This window comes from Pongo pygmaeus, chromosome 2 (assembly GCF_028885625.2).
Source record: "Pongo pygmaeus isolate AG05252 chromosome 2, NHGRI_mPonPyg2-v2.0_pri, whole genome shotgun sequence".
Taxonomy (NCBI): domain Eukaryota; kingdom Metazoa; phylum Chordata; class Mammalia; order Primates; family Hominidae; genus Pongo; species Pongo pygmaeus.
This window is the reverse complement of record NC_085930.1, coordinates 166,416,024-166,431,265: the sequence shown is the minus strand read 5'-3', so window position 1 is coordinate 166,431,265 and position 15,242 is coordinate 166,416,024. Positions and strand designations below refer to the sequence as shown.

Sequence of the window (15,242 nt, the reverse complement as noted above, 5' to 3'; positions counted from 1 at the left end):
AGATAAGTATCTGACACATGGCAAACACCCACCAAATGTCAGTTGTACCATTATTTTATAAAGGGCTCCTTTACACATTATCACCTGTGACCCTCAAAAACACCCTGATGAAATAGACGAGGTGTGTATTAGCCCCATTTTGCAAATAAGAAAACCAAGGCTCAAGAAAGGAAAAAAACATGAACTAAAGGTCCCATAATAGCTGAGTAGCTGAGCTGGGACATGACCCTCGGTTCCTAGATGAACAGATGACTTAGTATGAACTCAGCACAAGTGCATTGAATAAAACCTGTAAAAATCTTAGCTATCCTAAAGGTGCTTCTCAAATACCATTTCCTCCATAAAGCTATTCATTATCATCTTCCCCTGGAAGTGACTTCTCTCTCCCTTGTACTTCCCCAAACTTCTTTTTGTAGTTAGTATCCAGGAGATTTTTCTCTTGGTCACTCCCATATTGTAGAAGGTGTTTTGAAGATCACAGTTGAAAATGTGCAAAAGAGCCCTTTGAAAAATGATGTGTAAGTCTCACCTCTGCCCACTCCACCCCTAGGTTTATGAAAGCTTTCCTGTATGGCTGTGTGTTAAACAACTTGATGTTTCTGTTTAGGGCCCAAAGCAATGTTTTGCATGTGATGGGCCCTCAAGAGTAACAGCTGAAGTTGGCAGCATGAATGTGGGACTCCACACCAGGTGTCATGTAAATGTGGAGTGTGCAGAAAGAGCCCAGGAAAAGCCTGGGTGTGCTCCTCTGTACCAGCACGTATTTCTGCTCCTTCTTGGAGCTCCTGAGCATCTATGACTGGAGCAGCTGAATGTACTTCATGGAGTGCCACAAGTCCAACAAGCTGACAGGTCAGGTGAAGTCATTTCCATCCAATTTTCCTGAATATTATTTTATTGAGACTCTTGTCACTGTAAGTATCTGAGCCTGGGAGGAAAATATGTTAAGACAAAAATGTAGGAAAACACTGTGCTGATTTTTCTTAGAGATATTGTGATTCGCCCTTCCACATTTCCCAGGGTGCAAACTACTTTTCAGTACCTCACTTTGTGCTCCACCTCCCTCTGAAAGCTTACCACTCTCCTTTGCTCTCCCTCCAAGCATCTTCTCCTGTGTCTGTCTTGCACTCTGGTTGCTCTAAATCCCAGGGCATAGAATGGGCAAGGATCCAGGAGCAGTGTAGAAGGGGAGAGGAATTCACTTTCTTGCTTGATAACCCTGCTCACACCTTCATCACTAAATATTAATAATGCTCTGAGGACATTTACTCCTAACAGTAGCCTCACATCTTACATGGAGTCAATATTTCATAATGATTATGAACTTGGAGTCTAGCACTACTGGAGTCTCTGGGTTCAAATTCCAGCTCCCCAGCTTGGTAGCTGCATGGCTTTAGCAGTTATTTAACTACCTCAGGTTGCTTACCTACAAAGTGGGGATGACATATCTTCATATAGTTATGAGGATTAGATGAATTAATATTTGCAAAGTGTTTATGCCTGGTACATAGATAAAGGCATGTAAGTGTTAGGCTTCATTTTTCAAAAGCTGATAGATAGTACAAAAATTGCATATAGAGAGTATTTTCCTTAAAATCCCTATGACTCATGAATTGTACCACTCACAATACTACAGATAGCTTATTTAGTTGAGTGTCTAATGAAAGCTTTGGCTTGTATTTAGAAGCCATGTTGTTTGAAGAGTATGTGTCTTTAAACTTGCATTCAACACAAAGAGGTGTTCTCACAATAATAGCTCAGAGGAGAGGTCTGAGACTACCCAAGGGAACAATAGATTCTCCTCTCCCTTTTCACACTCTTCCTGGCAAACTATTCAGAGTAAAATGCTAGGCAGAAATGCCTATTGCTTATATTAAATAACTCACTCTTGGCTCTCGCCAAGCATGTGGCTACATTTGTAAGCTACCCACATGTATGAGGTGATTCCACTCTACTGTAAACTGTGAGGGAAGCGCACTAGACTGAAATCAGTAGACTCTCCTTGCCACAGCTATTATGGGGCCTTGGGGAAGTCATTAAACCTCACTGGCCATTAAATGATTACTAAGGTCTCTGCCAGTGCAAATGGTCTGTGATTTTATTAGGCCCAGAAGGGAGCTGATGAGAATAATCAGATGTCTAATTTGTGCCATTGCCCTCCTCTCTGTAGACTGTTAATTGGGTGAGAAATATAGTGGGACTTTATTACTTCAACTGGAATAGAGGGAGAGTTGCCTGATCCCAAAGTCCTCCTTTTTAGCCCGCATGGCAAGGCTATCATGTTCATTTTAGTGTTAAAGTTCATCTTCATGTTCAGTAGAGATTTATCTAACGCCATTCTCCTAAGCAGCATCTTTATTTTATTGCTACTTGATTATAGAGTACGTAGGAGTAGGGTAAGTACTGAGGTCACCTTTTTGACTGACAGAGCGGGGAACTTCTACTGCTAGCATAGCAAGGCAGCCCAGCCGAGAGGGTAAGCACTGGTTTCTGTGTCCAGGTTCTGGAAGAAAGGGTTTGAGGAAGTGGGTCTAGGAGATGTTTCCTATGCTCCCTCTTTTCCTTTTGTTCTCCCTTTCTGTTTGATTCCCATGAGAATCTGCTTGAGGAAAATCTGGCAAGTGTTAGGCATGATTGTTGTTTGTCTTTCTGACATGGAAAGAAGAGAAGGATGTAGAAAGGAGAAAAGTGTGGGGCTTATGTTGACTTTTAAAGTTCAAATTAAATTCTGGAGAAACCTAGTAATTTTTGACAAGACTTTTTGAGACAAAAACAAGGAAAGAGCTCATTTAAAGATCATTAAGCCAGGAACTATTACTCTAGGCACATGTTTCCAAGTTTCTTTTTTCTCTCTCTCTCCGCGGGACACTGAGTTCACATTGGGAGCTTATGCCATTCTGCCAGTGGCTATATTGTGTCATTTGTTTCCCTTGCAGAGAGTGTCAATGAAGACCTCAAAGTCTGGAGAAAAATGACCTTTCATGGAATAAGAAGTATACCTCCTTCTACATGTTTTTGTCTTACTGACCTCTGATAACTGAAACACATGACTCTGGGTCTGTAGAAAGTCAACTGATCAAACTCATCCTCACCATGCATCAACTGTTCAGACTGGTTTTGGGACAAAAAGATCTTTCACGAGCTGGGGACCTCTTCTCCTTAGATGACTCTGAGATTGAAGACAGCCTGACAGAAGCTTTGGAGCAAATTAAGATAATTAGCTCATCTTCAGTAAGTAAACTGGTTTATAGACTACAACTCTGAAATGGCCTATCCTAGAGCTAGAGATTTGTATATATCCTGGCAGAAAGATCTTTGCAGGGGAAAGAGGAAATACCACTAATATTGGTCTCTCTTAATCTGCTCTGTGGGTTTGTTGGCATCTAAGAAATATCAGTAGGGAAGTCATGGCCTAGTGGGGGGCGGTTAGATCATCTTTTGCCCACTCACAAAGACCAGAATTCTGAAAATTGCAGACCAGCGTGGAATTCTCACAAAAATATTATTTAGGGGCTATTTTTATGTCCTTGAAATGACACTGAGAGGAGAGGGAGCCAATCCAGGGAAAAGCAGACCTGCAGAGCTGCACAACAGCATCAGTAAACAAGAGCAGGGTGTGTGTGGGAGGCTGAATAATGAAAGAAGGCAGGATGACACCTCCTGCCACGAAGGTAATACGAGACAAGGACAATGATCGCTTTGCTGCCAGAAGTGACAGTTGCCCAGGGCTTGATAACGCTGATTCTGTTTACTTCTGTATTGTCTCTATTTTTTATGTTTCCCTTGCTTCTTTTTCTACCCACCTGCACCCCCACTCCCTGGACCCACCATTTAATTCCACCCACCCATTATTAGTCCCCAGTGTGATGAGACAGATGTAAAACCTCCCATCAATACTTGCATTCCTTTGCTTCTCTTCAATGTCAAGATTATATATTCTGAAAGCACTTCCCAAAGGGGATGGATGTGGAGTGCCCAGTGTGGTTTCATGTTGACCTTCTTGCTTGTACTTGGACCCTCCATGAGAATGGTCCCACTTCAAAGGCCTAGGGCCACCAGGCATCCACCCACATCCTCCCAGCTCAGCAGTGTTTGCCAACACTTGGCACAGACACCCATTGGGAAGATGAAAGTGGTGGGACTCAAGCCATATAATACTGAATTGGCAAATGTATGCATATTTCAGAAACAACAGCGCTCTTCCATGTTACAAAGAAGATATATTTAAAAGGTATACTGGCAACCCGTGCAGCCTCCGCTTCAAGCCTATTTTCTCTTGCTGACTGCCATTAACATGCCGAACTCTCCCCAGTGACCAATGAAGTCACTGTTCAAAAAACTCTTCTTTTCTCAGGTAGTGTCTTTGATGGCAATTACTCATCCACATCTTTTCCAGAACATTAATCAACTTAGTTTGACGCAAAGTACAACATGTTCCCGGTACATTTTCATTTTCTGGATAAGATTTTTGTCCTGTTTTCAGAAGCCCCTTCTTTCACACTCCTCTGCAAATCAATTGGCTGAAAATTACACTGGTTTTCATCTTCTTACTAGGAAAACAAAACAAAACAGAAATCAGATCACATAAGTTCCCTAAAGCCTACTTCCACTAGAGGTCACTAGTGGCCAGTTATTTATTTTGTTTCCATCATTAATTGCTTTGTTTCACAGACACCAAATTCAGAATTTTAGGACTAGTGACTCAGTTCTATTATATAGCTCCACTGGTTAACTATTAAGGCTGGCAGGTCCCTTGTCATTAGGATCATTGTCCATTCCTTAAGCTGTCCAAATAGCATCTCACTCTACCAGGAGTTCTGGAGAGCCAGGAGTTCGTGTGTCTTCTTCGTCTACTAACTTTTACCACATCTTACTTCTTCCATTTCTCTATCTGTAACCCTCTCATGGAGCAGAAGAAAAATGGTAGCTTCTAATTTACATATATCAAGTTTGAGGTTACCAATGCCAGCAGCTCCTTATCTTCCTTTTCTGATTAGCACATGGAACCACCATGCCTGCTCTATGGCTCACTTCCCCTTAGCTGCGTCCCATCCTTCCCTCAGATCCAGCCCCAGCTATTCCTCTCTAGGTCTTTCCTAACAACCTTGGATCTCAGTAATCAATTCCACTTCTCAATTTCTCTTCAGAAACGTAGAACAGGAAGGGATCTTCTAAATCGCCTTTTCCAACTTCCAGCACAGAAGATTGCTGAAAAATAGGTGGCTTCTCCTGCACTTGCAATGATGAGAATATGGTGGGTTTCTAATATTTTTATCTGCTTCTCAATTTTCCTGTGGTAAATTGTCCCTTTCCATTGCATGAAGCCTTGATGGCGTCTCCATCAAGGTTCCCTACTCATGAGTGCCCACTACCCTTCCCTATCAGGGGTGGGGGAGAGAAGAGGTGGACACCTGGCCCAAGCTTGAAAATCAGAAGCTTTTCCCCAGTAATTTTAAGAAAGATACCAGCAGAGGGTGATTTATCATGAGGACGGTGCCCCAAAGAAACAGTACTTTACTTCCTCCCCCTCTATCATTGTAGCTGCCTTAATCACTGCTCCTTTTAAGGCCTGGTACTTCACTTTCTCCTTCAAATATGTGGGCCACCTCTTATCTTCTTCTTATTGCTATGATTATTATTATTATTTGCTGTACTTATTCAGACTTTTTCTGTTGCTTATGATCAAAGAACCCTGAAAAGAGAGAGAGCTGTTTCATTGTTGGGAGTTCAAATGGTTAACATGTTCATCTGCTTAGCCAGATGAAATCTTACTTTGTACTTTCTACCTGTTGTCTGTGTTCTGTTCTCTGGCCCCAACAATCAAAAGAGTCTACCTTCTGTTTCTACAAGAAAAACTTTAAACTTTTTGAAGATAAGCACCAGGCTTCACCTCTGGCGTGTCTCCTCCCAGCTAAACATCTTAGTGTCCTTGGATTTTTCCATGACAAAGAAGGAGCCTGTGTCAGGGAAAGGTTACAGCACCTCATGTTGTAACCCTCAACTGTCAGATCTGGAAAACTCAATTTTGTTGGTACCTGAGAAATGCTATCCAAATCATGCTATCCAAATACAAGACTTGGAAATATAAATTAGATAAGAACACGATGTGCTGATTTACGATGAAAATTATAACTCGTATGGATCAGAATTCTTGTGTGTTTCATGCTGTTCTCCTCAAGTCTGTTTACTCAGTCTTTCTTTGGATAAGAAGTACTTTTATTGATTAGGTTTATTCCTCCTCCATTACAATCACATTCCAGCCCTTCCTCCCTGAGATTACATCTAACTCACTTGCAAAGTCACCCATCAAAAGATAATGTCTTGGTTTAGGTCTGTACTGGCTAATCCCACTCATACGAGTGGACTTTATTGGTTTAATCCTCAAAGGACAATCTTGTTTCTACGTTGTTAGAGAAGGCTTCATTGAAGCTCCCAGGTACAACCTACACTCTTAACATTCTGGTTACCCTCCTTTGGAATAGTACTAATTTATTATTATAATTTATCATTGCCCAATACTCAGACGAATTGCTTAGAACAACTACTAATACTAGTCAAATATTCTGTGTTTTTAAAAAATCAGTTGTCCACATTTATCTTGTGATGTGCTAAGGCATTCAGGTGGAATCAAGACTTGTAATTAGATAAGTTTAAATTTTTTAAAGTGTATTCTGCCACATTTTAAACATTGCAAAAAAAATTATTGTCTTTAAGCCCTCAGTCCAGAATATGTCTTTTAAACATCATGATTCTGTCAAATATATTACTTAGCACTTTCAGCTTTGTGGAATCCAAAAATGTGGCAAACAAGCCTCCAATCCTTCCCCCAAAGCCACTCACAAAAATAATTAAACTTTACTAGATTTCACTGTCCAGTCCATGTCCTCTTTTTCTACCAGTTACTACAAAATACTACTATGAAATATTTTGCCCTTATGTTTCACTTTGAAAATGTGACTTCTCAACTCAGTATCCTCTCCAAGTTCCCAAACATACCCTTAAGTTTTGTGTTTTCATTTCGAGTCCTTTCTAGACCACTCTTACCAGATAATCACTTGTACTAACTTGGCTTTCCTCCCAGGCTACTCCAAGTGAGATTCTCTCATCCACTCATCCATCCACTTCTCCCACCTTTCCATTGGTGTTCACCTCATGCCCAACCGATCCACCCACCTTCCATTTCTCTTTATTTTTCTTTTAACAATGAAACACACCAGGCACACAGAATCACCCACTTTAACATGTTAGGTACAATTGAAAATCCCTGCATGTCTCTTTTTAATCCAATTCTCCTCCCTCATGCCTCCCAAGGTAACCAATATCCTCCTTGTGGTATTTAGCTATGCATCGTTGCTTTTTGTTTTTGTTTTTGCTACACATCCATGGTTCCAAAGTGAATTACAGCATAGTATTTTGTATTTTTAAACTTTATATAAATGTTGTCATAGGGCTCAAATTACGTTTTTGAGATTTGTCTATATTGGTACACGTAGTTTCAACTCATTTATTTTTGCTGAGGCAGAGTATTCCCTTATATGAATGTGCTACAATGTATCCATTCTTTTTTTGGTTTATATTTATTATTTAAACAGCGCTACAGTAAACATTCTTATAATTGGCAATTTTGGCCAATTATTTCTAAAGTTCTAAATAATTGTAATTGTCAAGTATTTCTAAAGTACACAATTAAAAGTGAAACAACAGGTTTTAGGGTTTTGTGTATTTGCAACTTTGTGATACACCAACAAATTGCTTTCCAAGAGGGATGTGCCAGTTTACACACCCAACATCAGTGTTTGAAAGTTCCAGTTGCTTTATATCCTCACCAGTGCTTGCTTTTATCAGATTTTAAAAGTTTTTTTTAAAATCTAAGTGAAGCAGCGTGTAATTGTTTAAATATACACTCCTCTCATTATTACCAAGGTTGACCATTTTTTCATATGCTTATTTGCTGTATGCCATTTGTTTTCCTCTGAAGGAAGTGCCTACCACTTTACTTCCAGTGAAGTGTCTGTTTATGTTTTTTTTTCTTTTTTCTTTTGTAGTCTTAAAATCTTATTTTTATTAACTTGGACTATTTTGTATATTCTTGTATTAGTCCTTTGTCACCTATGCAGGTTGCATATCTCACTCTGATACACAGCTTATCTCTTACCTTGTAATAAGTCTTGATATCTGATAGGACAGTATTCCCACCCTTCTTTAACATTGCTTTGTTTTTTTCTGTTCTTTAATAATTTTATATTAAGCTTCTCCTGTTTTCTGAACAATTCTATCAGTATCTTAACTGGATGTTATTATATCTATAGATTAATTTGAAGAAAATTAACATCATTATATACTGTCTTTATATCCATAGACATTGCATTTCTATCCCTTTATTTATATGTTTTAAATGTTGTTCAAAGAGGTTTTATGATATTTTTCCTAAGAATGTTAAGAATATTATACACCTTTTGTTAAATGTATAAGTGTTTTATATTTTTTCTGAGAATATGAATAATATTCTTTTTTAAAATTATATTTTCCAATTCTATTTTCAGTTGATTATAACATAAATGATTCTTGTATGGTGATCTTATGTTCAGCAAACTCACTCAACTCTCCTACTAATCCTAATAATTTGTCTATATACATTTTCCAGTTTATCCAACAAATATTTATTAGTTGTCTACTATGTTTCAGACACTGTACTGGATGCTAGGATATAAGAGTAATCAAAAAAGACAAAAAAAGCCCTCTGACATCATCCATTTAATTGGGTAAGACAGAAAATAAACAAATAAATAAGGAAGATATGTAGTGTATTAGAAGATGATAAGTAAGTGCTACGTAGAAAATTAAAGCAGAGGGCAGTGACAGGATATCGGAGGCTTGAAATTTCAAATAGGATGCACAAGGTAGTCCATACTGAGACAAAAGCTGACATTTAAGCAAAACTTGAAGGAGATGAGAGAACAATACTTTTGGGTACCTGGAGGAAATCATTTCAGGCAGAGGAACCATTAAGTACAAAGGTCCTAAGGCTGTAGACTGGAGTTTCTGAGGTCAGTGTGGCTGTACTGGAGAAAATCATTTCAGGCAGAAGAACCATTAAGTACAAAAGTCCTGAGGTTGTAGGCTGGAGTTTCTGAGGTCAGTGTGGCTGTAGTGAAGGGAACAATGGGGAAAGGGAGATGAGGTTAGGAGAGAAGTGGAGGCTGGATTGTTGGAGTCTTGGGCAGCCAGTGGAGAGTTCTGAGCAGAAGTAACATGGTCTAATTTTTCTATTCCTGTTTTGGGAACAGTCTGTGGAAAGGCAAGAGTGAAATCACAAAGGCCAGTTAAGTGGCTACTGAAATAATTCAGATAAGAAGCAGCAGAGGTTCTGACCATCATGGAGCAGTGGTGGTGGTGAGAAGTGTTCAGATGATCCTAGATGTATTTTGAAGATAGGACCAACAGGATTTGCTGAAGTATGTGCGTGTAATGAAGAGGGGGCGGTGGGGGGAAGGGGGAGAGAGAGAGAGAGAGAGAGGGAGAACGAACTTAAGATTTTTGGCCTGAAAAACTAGGATGATAAAATTGTCAATAAGTAAGATGAAGACGACCAAGGAAGGAAGGAATTTGGAAAGGGGGGGTGAGGGGAAGGGAGTGTAGGAAGAATCATGAGTTCCACTTTACATGTGTAAAGTCTGAGCTGTCAGAATTCTGAGTGGAGATGTGCAAGTATTGTATATATGAGTCTGGAGCAGGAGAGAAGTCTGGGCTGGCCATTATAATTTTGGAACTTGTCAGCCTTGAGACTGAGCGAGATCACCAAGGGAGTGAGTGCAGACAGAAAGTAAAAAGTCCAAAGACTGAGTCCAGTACTCAGAAGTTAAGGAGATGATGAAGGACTAGGAAAATAAACTGAGAAGAAATATCCAGTAAAAAAAAAAGAAAAAAGAAAGTCAGAAAATCATGGTGTCCTGAATGCCAGGTGAATAAACTGTTGCAAGGAAAGAGTGATGTCAAATGCCACTGATTGGTCAAATGAGATTTGTCACTGATTGGTCAAGACTGAGAACTGCCTGAGGTTCAGACACATGAAGGTCATTATGACTCGACAAGAGCAGTTGTCACTGGATGGGTCAGACTGAAAGCCAGATTGGAGTTAGTTTGAGAAGGTGGGAAGATAATTAAAGAAAATGAGCAGTGACAACCCTGGGCATTTTCCCATAAAGATCAGAGAAATGGGCTGGTATTTAAAAGAATGGGATGGGGAGAGAGGAGAGAATCAAGAAAAAATATGTTTTAAATGGAAGAAGCACATTCCTTGATTCTTTTTTATGTATAAGTCATCAATTTAAAATAATTATAGTTTTGTTTCTTCCTTTCCAATCCTTATTCTGTTATTTGATTTCTTTGTCTCACATCCTGACTAGCTCTCCAGAACTAGATTGACTAGAATGAGTTATCCTTCTCTCTTTTTATTTAAAGAGAGTTTTCTGACTTTTCAGTGTAAGTGTGTCCGGAATTGGTGGGTTCTTGGTCTCACTGACTTCAAGAATGAAGCCGCGGACCTTCGCGGTGAGTGTTACAGCTCTTAAGGTGACACGTCTGGAGTTTGTTCCTTCTGATGTTCAGATGTGTTCGGAGTTTCTTCCTTCTGGTGGGTTCGTAGTCTCGCTGGCTCAGGAGTGAAGCTGCAGTCCTTCGTAGTGAGTGTTACAGCTCTTAAGGCGGCACATCTGGAGTTGTTCGTTCCTCCCGGTGGGCTTGTGGTCTCACTGACTTCAGGAGTGAAGCTGCAGACCTTCGCGGTGTGTTACAGCTCATAAAAGCAGTGTGGACCCAAAGAGTAAGCAGTAGCAAGATTTATTGCAAAGAGCGAAACAACAAACGCTCCACAGTGTGGAAGGGGACCCAAGCGGGTTGCCAATGCTGGCTCGGGCAGCCTGCTTTTATTCTCTTATCTGGCCCCACCCACATCCTGCTGATTGGTAGAGCCGAGTGGCCTGTTTTGACAGGGTGCTGATTGGTGCATTTACAATCCCTGAGCTAGATACAAAGGTTCTCCACATCACCATCAGATTAGTTAGATACAGAGTTTGGACACACAGGTTCTCCAAGGCCCCACCAGAGCAGCTAGATACAGAGTGTCGACTGGTGCACTCACAAACCCTGAGCTAGACACAGGGTGCTGATTGGTGTGTTTACAAACCTTGAGCTAGATACAGAGTGCCGATTGGTGTATTTACAATCTCTGAGCTAGACATAAAGTTTCTCTAAGGCCCCACCAGAGCAGCTAGATATAGAGTGTCGATTGGTGCATTCACAAACCCTGAGCTAGACACAGGGTGCTGATTGGTGTGTTTACAAACCTTGAGCTAGATACAGAGTGCCCATTGGTGTATTTACAGTCCCTGAGCTAGACATAAAGGTTCTTCACGTCCCCACCAGACTCAGGAGCCCAGCTGGCTTCACCCAGTGGATCCTGCAGGGGGGCTGCAGGTGGAGCTGCCTGCCAGTCCCGCGCTCTGCGCTCGCACTCCTCAGCCCTTGGGTGGTCGATGGGACTGGGTGCCGTGGAGCAGGGGGTGGCACTCGTCGGGGAGGCTCGGGTCGCACAGGAGCCCATGGAGGAGGTGGGAGACTCAGGCATGGCAGGCTGCAGGTCCCAAGCCCTGCCCTGCGGGAAGGCAGCTAAGGCCCGGTGAGAAATCGAGCGCAGCGCTGGTGGGCTGGCACTGCTGGGGGACCCAGTACACCCTCCGCAGCTGCTGGCCTGGGTGCTAAGTCCCTCATTGCCGGGGGCCAGCAAGGCCAGCCGGCGGCTTCGAGTATGGGGCCCGCCGAGCCCACGCCCACCCGGAACTCCAGCTGGCCCGCAAGCACCGCAGGCAGCCCGGGTTCCCGCTCGCACCTCTCCCTCCACACCTCCCTGCAAGCTGAGGGAGCTGGCTCCCGCCTTGGCCAGCCCAAAAAGGGGCACCCACAGTGCAGCCATGGGCTGAAGGGCTCCTCAAGTGCCGCCAAAGTGGGAGCCCAGGCAGAGGAGGCGATGAGAGCAAGCGAGGGCTGTGAGGACTGCCAGCATGCTGTCACCTCTCATAAGCATAATGTTTGCTCCAGGCTTTTGGTTAATGCTCTTTATCAGATTAAGGAGGTTCCCATTTATTCCTGTTTTTCTAAGAATTGTTTAATTTTATCAACTGATTTTTCTATCCTCTTGCGATAATCCTATTTTCCCCTTTAATCTGTTAATGTGGTGAATTACAGTAATAGATTTTTCAAATATAGAACCATTATTGTATTCCTGGAGCAAAATAAAATTTGTTGTTTATTTTAATGCATTTTAAAATTGGGCTTGCTATTTTTAAAGTAGTTTTAGAACTATGCTTATATATGAGATTGGTCTTTAATTGTCCTTTTTCCACTGTCTTTACTTGGCTTTGATATCAAGTTATACACAGTAGTTTCATAAAATGAGTTGAGAAATGTTTCCACATTTTCTGTTATCTGCAAGAGTTTTGTAATATTGTGACCTAATCCTCAAAGATTTCATAGAACACTGTAAAACTCTCTGGCACTATAAATTTGTGTATTTTAATAGATTTTTAAACTACTGATTCAATCTCTTTGAGGAAAATTAGGAATTTTGCTTCAGTCACTTTTGGTAAAGTATATTTTCTAAGCAATTTTATATTTTATCTGAGTTTTCAAGTTTATTAGCATCAAATTGTTTGAATTATTATTTTTTTTGGCAGCTTCTGTATTCATTGATATCTTACCAATATTTTCAAAGCTTTGTCTTCTACTTTTTAAAGTTTTGATTTATTGATCATCTGTATAGGATCTTTTCAAAATCTCATTAATTTCTTTTTAAGTCTTTACTACTTTACTTTTTGTACTTTCTCTGGCTTTATTCTGCTGTTCTTTTTTTTAGTCTCCTCAGTTGTATAATTAGGTTATTGATTATTTTAACTTTCTTATTTTCCAATATAAGCATATAAGACCATAAATTTCTTGCTAAGTAACATTTAGTATCATTCTACAAGTTTTGAGATATGTTTTCATTGTAAATTCTAAATATTTTCTTAGTTTTATTGTGACTTCCTCTGACTAACAAGTAATTTAGAAGTTAGTTTTAATTTCCCCAAGAATTTTTATAATCTTTTTGTTGTTAAATCTTTTTTAACAAAAGATTTTTAACAAAATCTTTTTGTTGTTAAATCTTAACTGCATGTAGTCAGAGAATGTGAACTGCATGATATCAGTTATTTCCAAGTAGTTGAGACTTGCTTTGTTACAGAGTTTATGGCTAATCTGTGTAAATTATAATAGCTAATACTTATGTAGCACTTACTGTGTGCCAGAAACTATTCTAAGAGCTTTTCACATTAACATATTTATTTCTTTAAGTAAATTTTTGAGGTAAGTATACTAATATTCCCATTTTATAGATGAGGAAACAGGCATAGAAAGGCTAATAATGTAACTTGACCAAGGTTGTATAGCTAGTAACTAGTAGAACCAAAAATCAAGCCCAGAATGTGAGTTCAGAAGCTATTCTTAGCCACCAAACTATTCTGGGTCTTTTTTTTTTTTTGAGTCAGTCTTGCTCTGTCAAGTGCAGTGGTACAATCTTGGCTAACTGCAACCTCTGCCTCCTGGGTTCTGGGTTCAAGCAATTCTCCTGCCTCAGCCTCCTGGGTAGCTGGGATTACATGTGCCTGCCACCACACCTGGCTAATTTTTGTATTTTCAGTAGAGACAGGGTTTCACCATGTTGGCCAGGCTTGTCTTGAACTCCTGACCTTGCGATCCACCTGCCTTGGTCTCTCAAAGGGCTGGGATTACAGGCATAAGCCACCGTGTCCGGCCTATACTGCCTCTTTAAATGTTTAATATGTGCTTGAAAGGCATGTGTATTCTCTAATTATTGGATGTCTTAATATCTGTATTATTGGATATTAAATATGTTGATTAAATAACTCTTGTTAATGATATTGTTCAAATTTTGTATATCCTCAATAAGTTTGCATTTGTTTGGACTGTCAGTTACTAACAGATATGTTTTACATTTTCCATTATAATTTTGGGTTTGCCAATTTCTCCTTGTAATTTTGTCAAGCTTGTTAGGGGCTTTTTTGTTATGTATGCACAAGTCAAAGATTGTTATTTGTTTCTTGGAGAACTTTTCTTTTCATTAGTATATACTGAGCATTTTTATTCCTAATAAGTTTTGCCTGTTTTCTTTGGAGTAGAAATTATCTATTTTTTCTTTGTCTATCTTTTTACTTTTACCTTTCTATGTCATTATGACTTTAATGTAATTTGTAAATGTTACATAAGTAGATTTTTTAAATAATCAAAATAGAAAATATCTGTCTTTTAATTGGAAAATTTAGTCAACTCATACTTATTATGATAAGCGATCTATTTGTATGTATTTCTTCATTTTATTTGTGTTGTATTTTCTGACTTTTCCATGTTTATTTTTATCTTTTTCTGAAAATTTTTAACTGATTGAGTTTTTATCATTTTATTTCCTGCCACTCTTGGGGCTAGTGGGTTGAAGATTATGTATTCTATTTCTATTATTTTAATATAGTTGCCTTTAACATTTTAGCAAACATACTGATGATATTTCATCAATTCTAAGATAGACATTTTTCCCATATTAAAATCTCTGAAATAAATATATGTTTTATAATTGATGACAATCTTCCAATTGCTGTTGGTCAGGCAGTAGTCATACATAGTTGTCATGGCCTATATGTGCAGGAACTTGTCATATTGTTCTTCATACTGTTACCATTCTAACTGGATTAGATACCTTGTTGTTCCTACCAATGTTGAGTTAAATATCCATTTAAAATGTTTTCAAAACTACTAGACTATAATGTGGCACTGAAACAGAAACTTGCTGTGTATGCAGAAAGGCATGCAGAGATAGCATCATGGTATGTAAGTTTTATATTAGTTAACCAATCATTGGGGGAATGACAGCAATTCCACATTTTCTTGCAAAATAATAACTGGGCACTATATGGAACTTAAAAAAGAGTATAGTTTTTGTTACTGAGATATTGGTAAAAGATAACCTATTACACTATAATAAGTAATACAACTGAGGGCAGGAGAAATGGACAATAGAATAGATGAAAGAAATTTCAAGGAAATGAGAGTCTAGTATGCTCAATTAATATCCTGTATAGGACTCTCTTGGAAGCATGATGCCCCTCACAATTTAACTGCCAGTCTCTTCTCTTTCT

The 15,242-nt window shown here is 39.4% G+C and overlaps 1 protein-coding gene across 10 annotated transcripts in view; it reads left to right on the top strand.

Moving 5' to 3' along the window:
• VEPH1 (ventricular zone expressed PH domain containing 1) overlaps positions 1-15,242 on the top strand; it is a 294,353-nt gene that overhangs the window by 35,606 nt on the left and 243,505 nt on the right. For 5 of the 10 annotated variants that reach the window (XM_063661318.1, XM_054483989.1, XM_054483987.1 and 2 more), the window contains one exon: positions 2,937-3,231. In XM_063661318.1, the coding sequence (XP_063517388.1) occupies positions 3,094-3,231 (138 nt within the window). In that variant the 5' untranslated portion in view covers positions 2,937-3,093. Of the gene's footprint in view, positions 1-2,165; positions 2,183-2,282; positions 2,397-2,448; positions 2,477-2,936; positions 3,232-5,147; positions 5,255-10,132; positions 10,149-10,481; positions 10,552-15,242 lie in introns of those variants that run through there. The other 5 variants (XM_063661321.1, XM_063661320.1, XM_063661322.1 and 2 more) reach the window with 5 other exon arrangements.